This window comes from Brachionichthys hirsutus, chromosome 9, assembly GCF_040956055.1.
Source record: "Brachionichthys hirsutus isolate HB-005 chromosome 9, CSIRO-AGI_Bhir_v1, whole genome shotgun sequence".
Taxonomy (NCBI): domain Eukaryota; kingdom Metazoa; phylum Chordata; class Actinopteri; order Lophiiformes; family Brachionichthyidae; genus Brachionichthys; species Brachionichthys hirsutus.
The window spans coordinates 13,387,877-13,402,645 of record NC_090905.1 but is presented as its reverse complement, the minus strand read 5'-3'; the positions used below and the strand labels follow the sequence as shown (position 1 = coordinate 13,402,645).

At 44.7% G+C, this 14,769-nt stretch overlaps 1 protein-coding gene across 1 annotated transcript in view; it reads left to right on the top strand.

The window, feature by feature from the left end:
- The window catches only part of tgfbr3 (transforming growth factor, beta receptor III), a 42,344-nt gene extending 28,413 nt beyond the window's left edge, over nt 1-13,931 (top strand). Inside the window, exons 6-16 of the mRNA XM_068743403.1 lie at nt 163-310; nt 2,506-2,695; nt 2,853-3,109; nt 3,868-4,023; nt 5,459-5,602; nt 6,031-6,216; nt 7,363-7,656; nt 7,955-8,081; nt 11,089-11,121; nt 11,346-11,453; nt 13,813-13,931. Of these exons, the coding sequence (XP_068599504.1) occupies nt 163-310; nt 2,506-2,695; nt 2,853-3,109; nt 3,868-4,023; nt 5,459-5,602; nt 6,031-6,216; nt 7,363-7,656; nt 7,955-8,081; nt 11,089-11,121; nt 11,346-11,453; nt 13,813-13,931 (1,762 nt within the window). The remainder of the gene's footprint in view (nt 1-162; nt 311-2,505; nt 2,696-2,852; nt 3,110-3,867; nt 4,024-5,458; nt 5,603-6,030; nt 6,217-7,362; nt 7,657-7,954; nt 8,082-11,088; nt 11,122-11,345; nt 11,454-13,812) is intronic.
- The last annotated feature ends 838 nt before the right edge of the window (nt 13,932-14,769 follow it).

The following is a 14,769-nucleotide window of genomic DNA, read 5'->3' as shown; positions in this document are numbered from 1 at the left end:
AAACAGAGGAGAGAACCTGAGAGGGAGGGGGCACAGCGTCCTTAGGGGATCTTATCCTATCACTATTCTAGAAACAGATCCCGACTTTTAATTAGATGACCAGATAAATAATGCGCAATATTGCTATCATCGAAAATGTAATTCTTCTCTCCTGTTCTGCAGCGCTTTCCAGGTTGACGTCGTAGTGGAAGTGCGGCCTCTGGAAGACGACGCTCCGCTGCAGCGCGATGCAGTCTTGTTGCTGAAGTGTGCCAAGTCTGTCAACTGGGTCATTAAGGCCCACAGTGTGATGGGAAAGTTGGATGTGGTGGTAAGCGCACTGCCTTACAACAGAGAAGCACTTCTTCCATGAGCATTGTGCGTTCCTTCCTGTCGCCACCCATATTTTATGTCATACATCACCGTGACTCACGAGTCATGTCTCATACAGTGATGTCAGAACTCCAAACTGCTGACCAAATCTTTTATCACAACCAGAATGTGTGTTGAATCGGTGCTTGGTGCCTGGAGAGGATGGGGATAGCAGGTTTGGAGAAACTGTAAAATTCCACGGCCGCAGCTCCAGGGAATGTCCTCCCATTCCGAGGCCCAGGGATGGGAGTCAGAGGCAGGGCGACTGAGCTACTTCCCATCACTCATGATGTAAAGCAGCGCTCGCTTCAGACACTTTATTAATCTGCAAGCTATTAGAGCGTCCTTAGCTCAAAAGTTGCTACTTACTGCAGTATATCAGACTGTCCTTCACTTGGAAATATGGTTTCCTACGTGTCCAGACATGCAATCTTCATTACTGTTATCTGTAACGATACGACACTTGGAGTATGTAGACTTTGTAAGAGTAGTTAAAGTGTACATCATCTCCACGGAGCTATGGCAGCTGTCCAACCGCCGAAACTACTTAAAGGAGGGAATTTTAAACCACAATTTACATTTACTCCATGCTCGACCCTCGACCCCTCTCGGTTTCACCTGCACTCCCATCTTCTCTGAGGCCTGTACTCATTTCACTGGAGGCATGCACAGAGTGCATTGGCGCTATGAACTGTAGTGTCAGGTGATCGATTAGTCTGTCAGCATTGTGTGCCAAATTAAAATGTCTCATCATATGGTTTTCCAGAATACTAATGCTCGTTAGATTATGTATCCTGTTTACTGTGGTGCGCCCTGAGTTTTTCTCAAGTGCATTAGTTGACTTGAAATTTTTTTTTGCCCTGATAAATTGTTCTGACTTCCTGAACTTTACTCCCAGCCCCATCGCAAGCTGAAATTGTGATTGATCAGTAAAAAGGATCAGCTTGACTTTTTTTCTAATGCCGGTATGTCCTGTAACCAGATTGAATCAAAGTAGATCTAAAGATAGTAGAATTATAGATGGCTGCTTAGAAGTAGGGATGTCCTGATCAGGTTTTTTTTACACCCGAGCCATTTGATTTTGAACCGATACCGAGTCCCGATCCGATACTTTTATAATGCATAAAAACAATTAAAGATGCTCCTTATTCTTTATTCTATTCATCTTATTTCAACATTTAACCCTTAAACAGAGCACTTCTGTGGCGTAGCTTGAACATTCAAGTAATAAATAAAATACTTTTTTCACTTTGGCCTTGGACTAGTGCAACAGGAAATATTAAATACGAATATTTAAACTAAAATGAACAGCAGCTTGATCGGCAGGTTTTTGTCATCCACTTCAGAATACTTCCACACCGCAGACAGACTTGCGCGACTCGCTTCAAGCTGCTTCCATGTTCTGCCCCTCTTGACGGCATTCAACCAATAGTGTCACAGGAAGTGACGTCATGCAGCATGCACTGCTGTTTCTGTTGAGAGGTCTCGCACCACAGCGTAACTCCAGATCTGATAAAAACGAATGGAAATAACTCTCCATATATATCTGAGTCCTGATCCAGATCGAGTCTGCAAGCACGTGATCGGGCCCGATTTCTGATAGGGACATCCCTAGTATGTTGTGTATAATGTGCACAAATAATAAAATACATGAGGACTGTGTATAAGATAATCATCGATTATAGTCAGCTATAGTGCTGACTCTTACTCGACATCAGAGGTTCAGAGGATGCTTTGCTTGTGTAACGAGTGTTTATGAAACAATGGCCCCGTACAAACCGGGGCCTTGCTTCTGTCAGAAGCTGTTTCTCCTCAGCATTGCTTAGCAGAACTGAATGTGTGGGAAATGGCTGCGAGGAGGAATCGTTCCTCTCTCCCACAGGGAGGATATGCAGTACAAGAACAAACGAACATGTTTCCAAGCATTGATTGAGCTGTGACACACCCATGACCTCACACTCAAACGCATGATTCATGCAGCACTCAGCGTGAGTACAGGACTGCACTCGAAGTTGAATGTGTTGAAGATACTTGGAAGAGTAAAGTATGTCATGTGGTCCCAAAGGGGCTTACTAAATTCTGTGCTCTTTTAGACCGGTTTTGCAATTTGTTTAACAAAACAAGGTTACTGACAGTTTTTCTTTCTTTTCACAGGCCTCTAACACAATGAGTGTTAGCTCAAACATGGAGGCACTGGTCCAAATCTCTAAAGCCCCCAGGCAGCACATGCCATCGGGATCGCAGGCCTTGATCAAGTGGGCAGGGGAACACGGATACAGTCCGGTCACGTCTTACACAAGCACTCTTGTTGCAAACCACTTCACCCTCCGACTCCGGGAGCCAGGTAACCCGGAGAAACACCCCCTGAACTCTTTACTGGTTGTTCACAGTCCTTATGGAGAAATTACGTTTAGGTTGTGAAACAGTTTTATTGTAGCCCAGTTATATTTACCTGTCTGTAAAATACGCCTCATGGGTTTCTTTCTATTTATGACCTCCAGATGTGGTGGATCCTCCGGAGAGCATGTTTCCTCCAGAGCTGTCTATCCTTCGCGACTCAGGTTCTCATCCACGAGCGGGACCTGCTTCTCGCCTGCCCTTTTCCTTCCCCCCACCTTTGCCTCTGCCCTCCTCCCTCGACGATCGGCCCTGGGGGAACGGAGAGCCAGAGGAGCCGCAGGGAGTTCTGAGTGCCGGCCTCAATGTGCGATGTGAAGACACAAGGATGGTGATCAGCATCGACAAAGAGAGCCTGCAGGTGAGTGGACAGTCCTGTCTTGGCACATGCAGCGCTACGACAAAGGAGTAGATTATTCTATCGTAAAGCCAGTGGGAGAAAACACAAAACATGAAATACAGAAAACATCAATACATAGCAGTATATTAGGCATGAAATGCATTTTATATCAATGATTTATCAAATCAGAATCACAGTCATTTAAGTCATATTTTAATAATAATAATGATATTTGAAAATATTGCAGATTGTCCAAGGAGTTGGTTAAAACAAAGATTCCATACAATGATAAAAATAGAAAGCTATGTACACACATCTGAAGCTCACGGGTTGATTGATCTTTGAGCCTTTAGCTGCAGGGATGGGGTTTACCGGCTTCCATGGTAACAGCCATAACCTTGTTAAAGTAAGTTTCAGTTCCCCATAAGTAAAACAAAAAGAAATACTGGTGAGTATTATGAGAAACGTTGGCATTGTTCTGCTGCTCTTTCTGTCAGTGTCAGCCTTAATGCGAGACACAAGCTGCTATTGAAGCTAAAAGGGCGGTTTCCAACACTTGGCGTCTGAACAGCAGAGGAAGCCCACATCACAGAATGGAAACTGGCATAGCCTTTAATTAGTAGAGGCTGGAGCGGGAACTCGACCACCTAATGGATTTGTTTATGACAAACATTAGCTTTGATTCTGAAACTTTTTTTTAATAGTTCTGAAATGATTTAATAAAGACACATAAAAAAAAAAACTTTCTCCAATGCTGACATTTTCTGATGTTTCCTCAGGCAAATGGATTTATTCATGCCAACCTAACCCTCCAAGACCCGGCCTGCAGAGCAACAGTCAATGCCACCCACTACACGCTGGAAACGTCTCTGACTGGCTGTCAGACCACCGTTTATCCCATGCAGGGTAGCCCAATGGCCCTCTACATCAACTCCGTGAGTACAGATCCCAAAATCACAAGTCAGTTCAAAGTATGTCCTGCCTATAAAGCATTTTAACTTTAACCACCAAACCGGGGCCCCCAGTTACTCCTGCCAAGGAGCTTATACGTTCAGAATGGGGCTTGTGTCAGAATAGACTCCATAAAATGTTGGTGCTTTTCTGGATTTTCCTATTTTGTTGACGTTGCAAGTTTATTGACATTGATTTGCCAGGGAATAAAACGTGGATCCTGGTCCTGAGCGTGTGCAGATCGGTGTGGATCCAATGATCTTTAGTGCCTTTGTAGGTTATCTAAATACAAATGATAGATTTTTAAAGTACTAAATCTCGCTACTTGCAACTACTTATTGGAGCTTCTATAATATTTTTGAATTCTATGGCACCGGAAGAAGTTCCTAATATTGCTTTCAAGACTAGTAAGTAATCAGGTGTTTATGTTAGCTGTACTCACAATATTAGATTATTCGCTGAAAAGAACATTTAACAAAAGTGTCATGATCAGTAACAAGCATTAGCAATCTAGGCTAACTTTGGCAGCTTCTTCAAGATTCCTTGTAGAAGCTGGTTATCCCAACATATCAGTTTCCATTTTCTGTGTGGAAAACGAGCATAAATCCCTGACAATATCTCATATCTGTGCGAATTCATGGAAAAAGTGGAACAAATAGCTTCTTGAATCAATAGTTATTAGCACGTGTGTCAGTACAAGCCACAAAATTTTCATAGCAGTGCCAGCTATCATGTTCTATTCAACAGCTGATCGGATCGGTCTTAAAGCTTACACACTCTTTTCAGATATTGTTTTATCCTATCCTATTTCCTTGAAATCTAAACAAATAAAATAGGCAGCATAGCCACAGTCGCCATGAGGAGAACACTCAAATGCTTTTATGAGATTCAGAATTCAAATCTGACATGGTTATTTGAATTTATTTTGAATGTATTAGTTTAGTTTTTGTTCCAACAATCCAGGATGAATCACTTCCTGTCCAAACTTTTGAAATGTTAAGAGAAGGAACATTTTCTTTCTACCCTCGGATGCAGGGATAACCTCTGGCATATAGTCCCTACTCATCACACATAATGCATTCAGGCCAGTGTTCCTCCTGACCTGTGACAGGGTGATTTAATTCAGCGGTAACGCCAATGGCAGATCAGCGAACATTTAGTGCAGGCTAGAAAAACCACTGCAAGTGTCACTGAGACTGAGCTTGTACTCGTCTCAACCCCACTGGGAAAGTAAGCGTCTCTTTTACGGTTTTGCTTTAGTCAGTGTCATGACAGAACATTCCCACATTTTATATCTGACTTTTTGGTTGCAGAATGTTTTAGCGACAATTCACTGTGTTTTTGCCTTAAGGAACCCCAAATTAAACAAACACTTCTCTAGATCTGTTTAACAGAAAAGGCTGTAAATGTTTGTTGCAGGTTTTGATAAGTTATTCTGAAACGAAGGATGGGAGTGGGAGGCCACTGGATTATGAGGATCTGGAAGAGCTGGCTTTCCTGAGGGACCGATTAGAGGTGGAGGGGACATTAACGGAGCCCACAGAGCACCAGACCGTCGTTGTGGTAAGAATGGGATAATACTCTTTATAGCAGGGTTATGGATTAAATAAACACATACAAAACCTTATCTTCTAAATCTGCATAATTTACATGCAGATTTAGAAGGAACTTCATTTCCCAGAGTCTCTTGGTGCTAGGAAAGACTCGTCTGGCTCCTGCAGTCTCTGTCTTTCCATGATGTCTGCTTTCCCTGACATTTTCCATTTTGAAGTTTCTCCTTCTTACTTCTGCAATCTATCTTTTTTTTAATATTAATTCCTTCCGTGTCTCCCACTGGTCTTTCTTGTCGATGATGATTTCTTATGTCCCTGTCCTATTGAAGCGCATTTTAATGTGGTGAAATACCAAACCACGCGAGTTCTTGCTTGGCGGTGAAATCTGATGTCAGATCCATGCTGATATTTGCTTTGTCTTTCTCATTCTCCTCCTAGTTCAATTGCACGTACAAAAAGCGCCAGGAAACATTAGAAACCATTCCCAAGATTGTACCAGGACCTGGAATGCAACCGGGCAAAAACATGACATTTCACATGGAGCTGTACGACACGCTGCCTTTCAACAAGCCTGCACGGCAGGCCTTCTACACCGTTTCACAAGATCAACAAGTTTTTGTAGAGGTATGCTCTGCATTCCAAATGCATCCCCCTTTCCTTTGATATCTTCGTGTAACGTTTTCCTCTAAGCCTTGGAAAGAAAACCTCCTTTGGGTTCTCCCAGTCTTTCTGCCTTGATATTTTAGTGTGCGGTATAAATTTGTGTCTCCTTGGGGCTAGGAAGCTACTATGTGTGTGCTATCTATGCGTCTCAGTGTCCATCTCTCTCACAGCAGTAAGTATGAAGGCAATGCAAGAGATAGCAAAGACATGTACTTTAAGGTTCTTTGAAGTACTGATTGATGATGAAATCAGCAGGTGGTGCTTCATTGACAGCGTGAACCCGGAGCCAGATGGTCACAAAGACGTTTCTGTCTGTGCATTCTCAACCGTTTCCAAGTAGGATGCCGTCACTGATGGAAAGAGGAAAAACAATAAGTCAAGGGAATGTCATGCGGATGAGAAGATATTACGGCAGCCGTGATTGCAACTCATTCTCTGACGCTGCACCCAGGGGAGGGGGGGGTTAGCACCTCTGAGATTGGCATAAAGACTTGATGCAAGCAGAGGAAATACATTTGCCAAGCACTTAGCTTGAACATTCAAGTAATAAATAAAATACTTTTTTCACTTTGGACTTGGACTAGTGCAACAGGAAATATTAAATACGAATATTTAAAATAAAATGAACACCTCAATCGGCAGGTTTTTGTCATCCACTTAAAAATACTTCCACAGAAGACAGACTTGCGCGACGTGCTTCAAGCTGCTTCCGTGTTTTACCAGCATTCAACACAGGAAGTGACATCACGCAGCACGAGCTGCCATCTCTGTGTGGAGTAGAGAGGTCTCACTCTGTACCACAGCGTGACTCCAGATCTGATAAAAAGTAATGAAAGTAACGATCCATATATATCCGAGTCCTGATCGGGAGGTAACGTCCGATTCCGATCAAGTCTGCAAACACGTGATCGGACCCGATTTCCTATCACGAGATCGGATCGGGGCATCCCTAGTTGGATGTGTAGTTCCCAAAAAGTTAACGTGAGACTTTTTCACTGCGATCGTTACCATCTTGGCGTTATGTAAAATATAAAATACGTTATTGTTGCAAATGATCCTTGTATTTGAGGAATGCATTTTGTTTATATCCTCTCTCATATGCTTCAGGTTACATCAACTGCGCCCGATCCGGAGCTGGGATTCACCATCATATCATGCTTTATTTCTCCGAACTCCAACCCCAGCATGGCCTCGGACTACACCCTGATCGAGACCGTCTGCCCCACGGACGACTCCGTCACCTTCTATCCTCAGAAGGACTTCCCTGTGCCTCGTGCACAGATGGAGAAGAAACGTTTCAGCTTCACCTTCCACTCACAGTACAACATGTCCCTGCTTTTCCTCCACTGCGAGCTGTGTCTCTGTTCCAAGAGATCTCAGAACAGTCAAAGACTGCCGCCGGTATGCAGCAGAATCATCCACAGATTCCTTTTATTCTTCTGCATGTTCCATCATTCTACTGTACAAGCCTTATATGGGTTTTTTTTTTATTATTCTCTCCGGGGGTGTTTAGTGTTAGCAGTGTTTGTTTGAGGAGAGTTGTGGTAGGTGTGGCAGTTACAGCGTGAAGAAAGCCAGCCAGAAATATGAACCAATAAAAGGTCCACAGGTCTCTAGTAGCAGAATAAAACAGGCGTCTCTCTCTTAAGGCATCATCTTCGTTTTTAAACCTTTCACTTGGTTTATGTTTTCCACCCAGTGCCTCCGACCCAGTGAGACCTGTGATTCTCTCAGCGTGAACAACATTCTGGCAATGATGATGAACACAAAGACCTCCACCAAGCCTCTGGTTGTGGTGGATGGATCTGGACAACCAGACGTAGCAGGTTAGTTTAAGGTTAGGTTACGTTATCTACACCTTCACCTACGACCTGAGCTCGTCCTAAACAAAGATGCATATCAGAGCGACACGCTGTGGTTTCAGCTCGGACCTCTGAGTGTGATAAGGAAACGGGAGTCATGTGAGAAGCTGATGTGAGGCGCCTGCACCACACAACCCACAAAACTCTGCACATCACTTTCCCACATCTGGCCATGATTAGGCGCAGCCTCCACCTGTGTGTGTTCAGTTGTGCGTATGCGTATGTGCATGCGCACACACACACACATACGTGTCTGTTTACATTATTGTCCATGCACAGCGGTGGGTGTGCATGCTAGCATGTAGCTAACCCCAGGAAAAGGGAGTGTGATGATGCTGAGGCCCAGTGTGCCTCCTCTGGACCAGTTCATACGTTCATGCTGAAGGAGAGGCGGAACAAGAGAAGAACCGAGCTCCAGTTGTTTTCACTTAGGACCTTCACTGTGGCCTCGCCTCTGGAGAGGGGAAGAGAGAGTGTGTGTGTGTGTGTGTGTGTCTATATGTGAGGGGAATGGTGTTCCAACTGTTGGCTCAGGGAGGCCCCTCGATCATCATTTGTTTCAGTCAATCATTCACTCACTTTGTGAGCGTGTGTGTGTGTGTGTGTACTGTATGTTGTAATTATGACATAAACTGAGATGGGGTGATATCACGAGGACTCAATCTTTGGTAGACCGCCAGAGCTTTTCGAATCAGCATCCCCTCTGAGCAGTGACATCAACAAGAGCGCTGTGGTCGGTTTGACTCAGCGCTGTTGGCGCGTGAGTTTATTGTATCATCATTCTGATCCGTGCAAGACTGACACATCAGCATTTCTCCATATGAAATGAGCAGTCAACATCAGAATCAGAATCAGAAGGTGTTTATTGCCATTGTCAGTGAGGGTTCACAGACTAGGAATGTTTCTCTGTGAAATCGTGCTACATGTAACAGTAATGACTAAGTTACAAAAAACATACAAGTACAGACGCATCACAAAACACAAAACTAGAACACAGAAATACAGAAATGCTAAAGATTACTTAGTGGCAAAACAAAAACCTGTCATGTAAGGAGAGCTGGAGGATTTGTGACGGCTCCCAGCTTCAGAGTTTATCTTGTGATACAAAGACCCCCCCCCGGATCCATCCATGCTGACAAGTATATTAAGAAACGCCCCTCCTCCACCAAACGCCACACGGATAGGAATCGAGCCCGGAGCCGTCTTGCTGTGCGGTGACAGCACTACCCGCTACACCACCATGCTGCTGGGAAGTGACCCGTCTTACAATATTAAACAAAGTGAAAGAAGAAAAACCAACAGCCATGATTTGGTCCTGCCTCTGATCATTTTTACAAGATGCCATGAGATCCATGAAAGACTTTCTGAGCGATTTTACTAACTGAATAACAAACAGACGAAAGGCGATCTAAACTTTACCTCCTTGTTGGAAGGCAGGCTGACTCTTAGATCGTGAAAGTCATTATTTGCTCCTATGAACTCAGTTGGATGGGGTTTTTTTTTTCCTATCTACACGAGTGAAGTTTTGTTTTCACTAGTTTGTGTGGCGCTTTGCTGTTTGGCCTGTTTGTTACTAGGACGACACAAAAAATGCACCAAACTGGCTTCTGCTTAACAAAACAAACATTTCCCACAGAACGAGAGCGCGTCCAGTAAAGTCAGATGCAGATTATGAGCGAACACGCTGACTGAAATCTGCTGCAATGAGTGACCGTTCTATTAGGCAGCAGTCTGCCCTGCCAGAATACCAGCACACAGTGGGCTCATTTTCCATGAACTAGATTATGTAAACACACAACACAAGGAGAGCAGCATCCCGAAGAGCTAACGCTGGCCTACGGATCAGAGAGGATCGCGCGCGGTCCTCAAAGAGTTAGTGCTACACGTAAGCAGAAGCTGAAATGATCATTGGAGGAGCTGCTAGTGTTAATTAAGTTGCGTTTGCAATCATCACAGCAGGAGAAGTATCATGTATTATTAAACTCATCTTATAATTCATAAAAGCTACAAAAAGAGCTTGGATTCACGTCTGAGCAGATTGTGGACCAGTAGCTAAACCAGACTGCACATTATCAGCTGGCCGCGATGCCGGCGGCCGATTGGACAGAATTCTCGCTGTGGTGAAAAGCTGTGGTCTGCTTTCGGAGGTCAGAGTTGAACCACAACAAATCATTACAGAGGTGAGGCGCCCGCTCAGGCCTGCTTACATAAACTAATGCCGCTCATTGAGATGTCAGGCCGGGTCAAACGATTCCCGCAGCTTCAACAGGCAAACAGAAGTCGTGAATTAAAAGGGAGAACAAACAGACTTTGTTCCTCGCACACATCCGTGTGTTTTCTTTAGTCATCGGTTTTCAGCTTGGTGTGGCTAGATAAGAGTCATGGTCATTTTCCTTCGTTAAGCCCAACATGTGAGTTTGTGGGGTCGGAAGCATTGTTTGCATTCCTAGAGCGAGTCACACGGGACAGATCATGTGAGCGATGAGATGGGGTGAAGGGTGGCAGAGGGGACGTCCTGCAGCCGTCCTCCCGTCTCAGATTAGAGTCCTTCTGATGGCCTGTCATCAGCCATTCTGCGAGATAATAACTCAAAGGTGTTCTTTCCTAGAGTCGTTCCTGTTGTGCTGAAGTCTTGGACAAGCACCAGGCTCGCCTCTTGAGTTCACCAGTACACAAGAGCCTTAGTAAAAGCATCATGAGAGCTAAGCTGGCTTTTGAAAGCCGTCCAGATGTCAGCAGTCCATCCTTTAGGACATCATCTTTCAGATCGGCTGCTCTATCAGCGTTTTCCTGCTTCGGCTTTCCGTATCGCATTCCCGTGAGACCGACTATCAACGCGGAGCGATATCCGCTGATCCCGCCTGTGACTCGCAACTACACCGTGTTTTAAATAATTACAATTCATAATGTATTCTGTGCATCGGTTAGTCAACATACATTCAAATTAGTTCTTCTTTTTTTTTTTTGGCAGTATCCCAGAGCCCGCCGGAGCCTCCTGCTGACAGTAAGTTATTCTACAAAATCACTTTAGTTTAGTTTTGTATGTGTTTGTATGAACATTGCGTGGACACAGTGTGTTACATGTTTAATAGCTAAATAATAAATAGATAGCTAAATATAAAATAGATACATGAATAAATAAAGAGGTTTTAGGTGTATATATTTCAGATCTAAAGTTGCCATGTCAGCATCTAATGTTGATGTGAACTGCGCTGCTTTGCTTCCCAGACGCGCTGTATGTGCTGGACACTCCGACGGTGGTGGGCATCGCGTTTGCAGCCTTCGTTATCGGGGCTCTGTTGACTGGAGCCCTGTGGTGCATCTACTCACACACAGGTAGGTCCTTCACCTGCCGCCCCACGGCTCCGGCTTCACTCGCCGTTAATGGAAAGATAAGAACCCAAGGAATGTCCGAGCGTCTCGGTGCCAAACATCCTGCTGCTGACAGGAGCCGGCTCACAATAGCATATTGACTCCCCTACTGTAAATATATCCTGTTGGTCAGCAGCAACCGCTCTTCTCCTTCCTGCCTTTGAATGTTTCGAGGGCTGCTGGGGTGGGCAGCAAATAGTCACAGCACAATGGCTGGAGAACAGTTGGAAATTCCCCTTGTTGGGTTCAGCGGAACCCACAGGAAAAGATACACAATCTGTCCATTAGATGCCAAGACCTTCCCCATCGTCCCCAGCCGGCTGACTCCAGCTGACCCCTCACAGGAAGTGTGCTCCCAGTAGCCCTCTGGCTTCACCGGCGCACAGAGCCGCCCTGTTCTCCTTGGCCTGACTGCTTTGGATGGGGATCCGCTGTGCCGTTGACCTGTCGGCCCTTGGCTGATGTGTTCTCCTCATTGTCTTTCAAAAAAACGGGGTCAGCGTGTTTGAGTTTCAGTCGGGACATTCAGAAAACAGAGAGTTTAGGTTCAGGCTGGTTTCACATTTTGAACGACGCTCGCGGCCTTGAAGGGTCGAGTCATACATTTGTGAAAGTGCCAGCCATAGAGACACTTGTCAGCTCTGTTATAAACTGTTTAAAGTTCCAGGCGTGCATTTTACACTATTTCATGTCGAAGAAACGATCAGCTATCAGATTTCTTATGCCCTTATCTTTATCTCAATATTAGTGTTGGCCCTTTGTTTGAAAAGCCTTTTATTTAAGTGACAAAGAAACTGTAAATGGCTGCTTTACCAAAGATGCTCCAAAGTACAGCGAAACAGCAGAGCAATAGTTAAATAAACATTTTCACAATGTGCAGATAAACTCTCACGTTCCAGCTGATGCTTTCAGAATAAGCCTCATTGGGCTCTCTGGGCTGAAATTACCTTACATGGAAATGTTGGCAGTTCTCTGTAAATCCCCCAAAACAACTAAAAAGTATTTTAAACTAGTGTACATACTGAAGGAAAATTAAAACACATTTGATTTTAATCCCCCCCCAGGACAGTGTTGCTGTCTGCCTGACAAAAGCGCCCCCTGCATGCACCCGTTGGCATTTGTTTCCTGCTCAGGCTGACAGCAATATAGACACGTTTAACAGCAATCCATGATTAGTATTTGACAGTTCTCACTTTGTCTGTAGTCACATGCCCTCACAATACTCAGATGAACTTTGTGAGAAAACTGCACTCCGTCCTGCACATTTAAATATCTCAAAGGTGACTGGATTGATTGCAATGACACTTGTTAAATGCATTCACAGTGGATTTCAGTTACACTCTAATCACTTAATACTCTGATTTATAACCAAATAACTGCATAGCAGGTGTCACCTCCATCGGACCGAGCCAAACGTAGCCCCAATTAGCAAATGCTAGCAAGCTCAAAGGCTGAACTGCAACTTGTTCCTTCACTCCGTAGTTTAACTCGCGCGATTATTCAATGTTTCACGTACAAAAAAAAGCAAGAGAATAGCATGGACTGGGAATTTCTATTTCCTCACAGAGGAGGTGGATCCAATCGCTTTTTTTCCTGCAGCTCTTATTCCTGTGATAGAAAGCCCCTGACAGCTTTGCTCTGGTAAGCATTAACAGTTCTGAGGGGCCCCAACGAGGGAGGGGGGGCAGCAGGATGGCCTCTGCACACATATGCCTACAATGCATGCAGGCACACACACACACACACACACACACACACAAATTGTATTGTCAAAAAGAGGCGGCTGTATACGACTTTCATTTTCCTCTTCGTTTTAAGCACTGGATTGATTCTACGTAATGAAATGTTCGTTTAGGCATCAAACAATAAGCCAGTCTGTGGTCAGACCTCATGTCCGAAAGCCGTGCCCGATGTTTGTGCAGCTGAAAGCGAACGAAATGAACTCGACGAGTGAGAATCCTCTTTTTCGCTTTGCGTCTGCGATACGATCTGAGGCCCTGTGAGCCGTTGTTTCTGCGCTGTCTCGAGTGAAATGTTTGGGTCAGAGTATTGTGTGACTCTGTGACGCATGATTGCTTGAAGAACGGAAAAGACCAAGAGAATCAGAATCTTTCGTGTTGTACTTTGCACCTTTGCCAAGTAATCTTTCCTGAAATCTAAATGTGTCGGTTGCAGTCAGACGACTGAACCGGACATGCCTTTACTTTACAGCGTCTTAGTAAAAGACCTTTTGCAGCTTTACCTCAGATTTGTCATGCTCTGCCATTTATATCAGTTTTCCCTCCTCCCTTCCTGTCCACTCCTTCCCCTGGTCTTTGCCTAGGCGGGGCAGCTGGCGCACAGCAGATCCAGAAGCCCCAGCCTGCGTCGGCGAACAGCAGTGCTGCCCACAGCATCGGCAGCACGCAGAGCACGCCCTGCTCCAGCAGCAGCACAGCGTAGCGCACCACGCGACCTGCTGGGCCTGACGGCTAGCCGGGACCGGCCCGCTCATTTCCTTCCAGTACAGGAACTATTCTGGAAGATAACATAGGAAGGAAAAAGTTCCAAGACAACGGAAACACAGAATAACATTATTGGTCCTTGTGTAAACGCTACTTTGACTGTGCAGACGCAAGCTGCATTGGTCTGTAATAGTAATAAGCCCCGGCGCGGTGACCCCAAAAACCAAAGGTGAGTTTGTACCAGGCATATATTTCTAAGCCAAATGCTGCTTTTCCTGGCTGCTGTCCTTTTGTACTGGACAGCAGCTGGACTATAACACCTTCCTTTACAACGTGCAGTCCTGAAAGCAGCAAATGAGCAAAGGCAACCACTATTGAGACAAAGCGCAGCACGAACAGGAGTCGTCATCTTGACAGAGTTAAGTTCTTTTAAAATCAGCGTTGTTATTGAATGTATTCAGAAGAGCGAGCAACACAAAATGTGAAAGAAAAATGTGAAAGATATACTGATATATAAAAAAAAAAAGCCACGTTAAATAATGTACTCATTCAACGCCTCTTTCCCTCAGAGGTATATTTTATGCAGTAGTTAGAGAAACAGGATCTGAGTACTTGTGTCATTGATGTTGAACAACTTCACAGGGGTATTATGGGTTCCCTTTTAATAGCGTGTGTCAAAGGAATAGCTCAACAGTTTGGGGTGTATATTAACATGTCTGTGCATGAGCCACAGCGCATAGCACAGGGGGATGAAAAGATTGGCTAAGCCTGAAAACCCAGATCAGAAAGAAATATCTTAGGATGCTTTGAAATAGTTTATGATGCCCCCCCCCCCC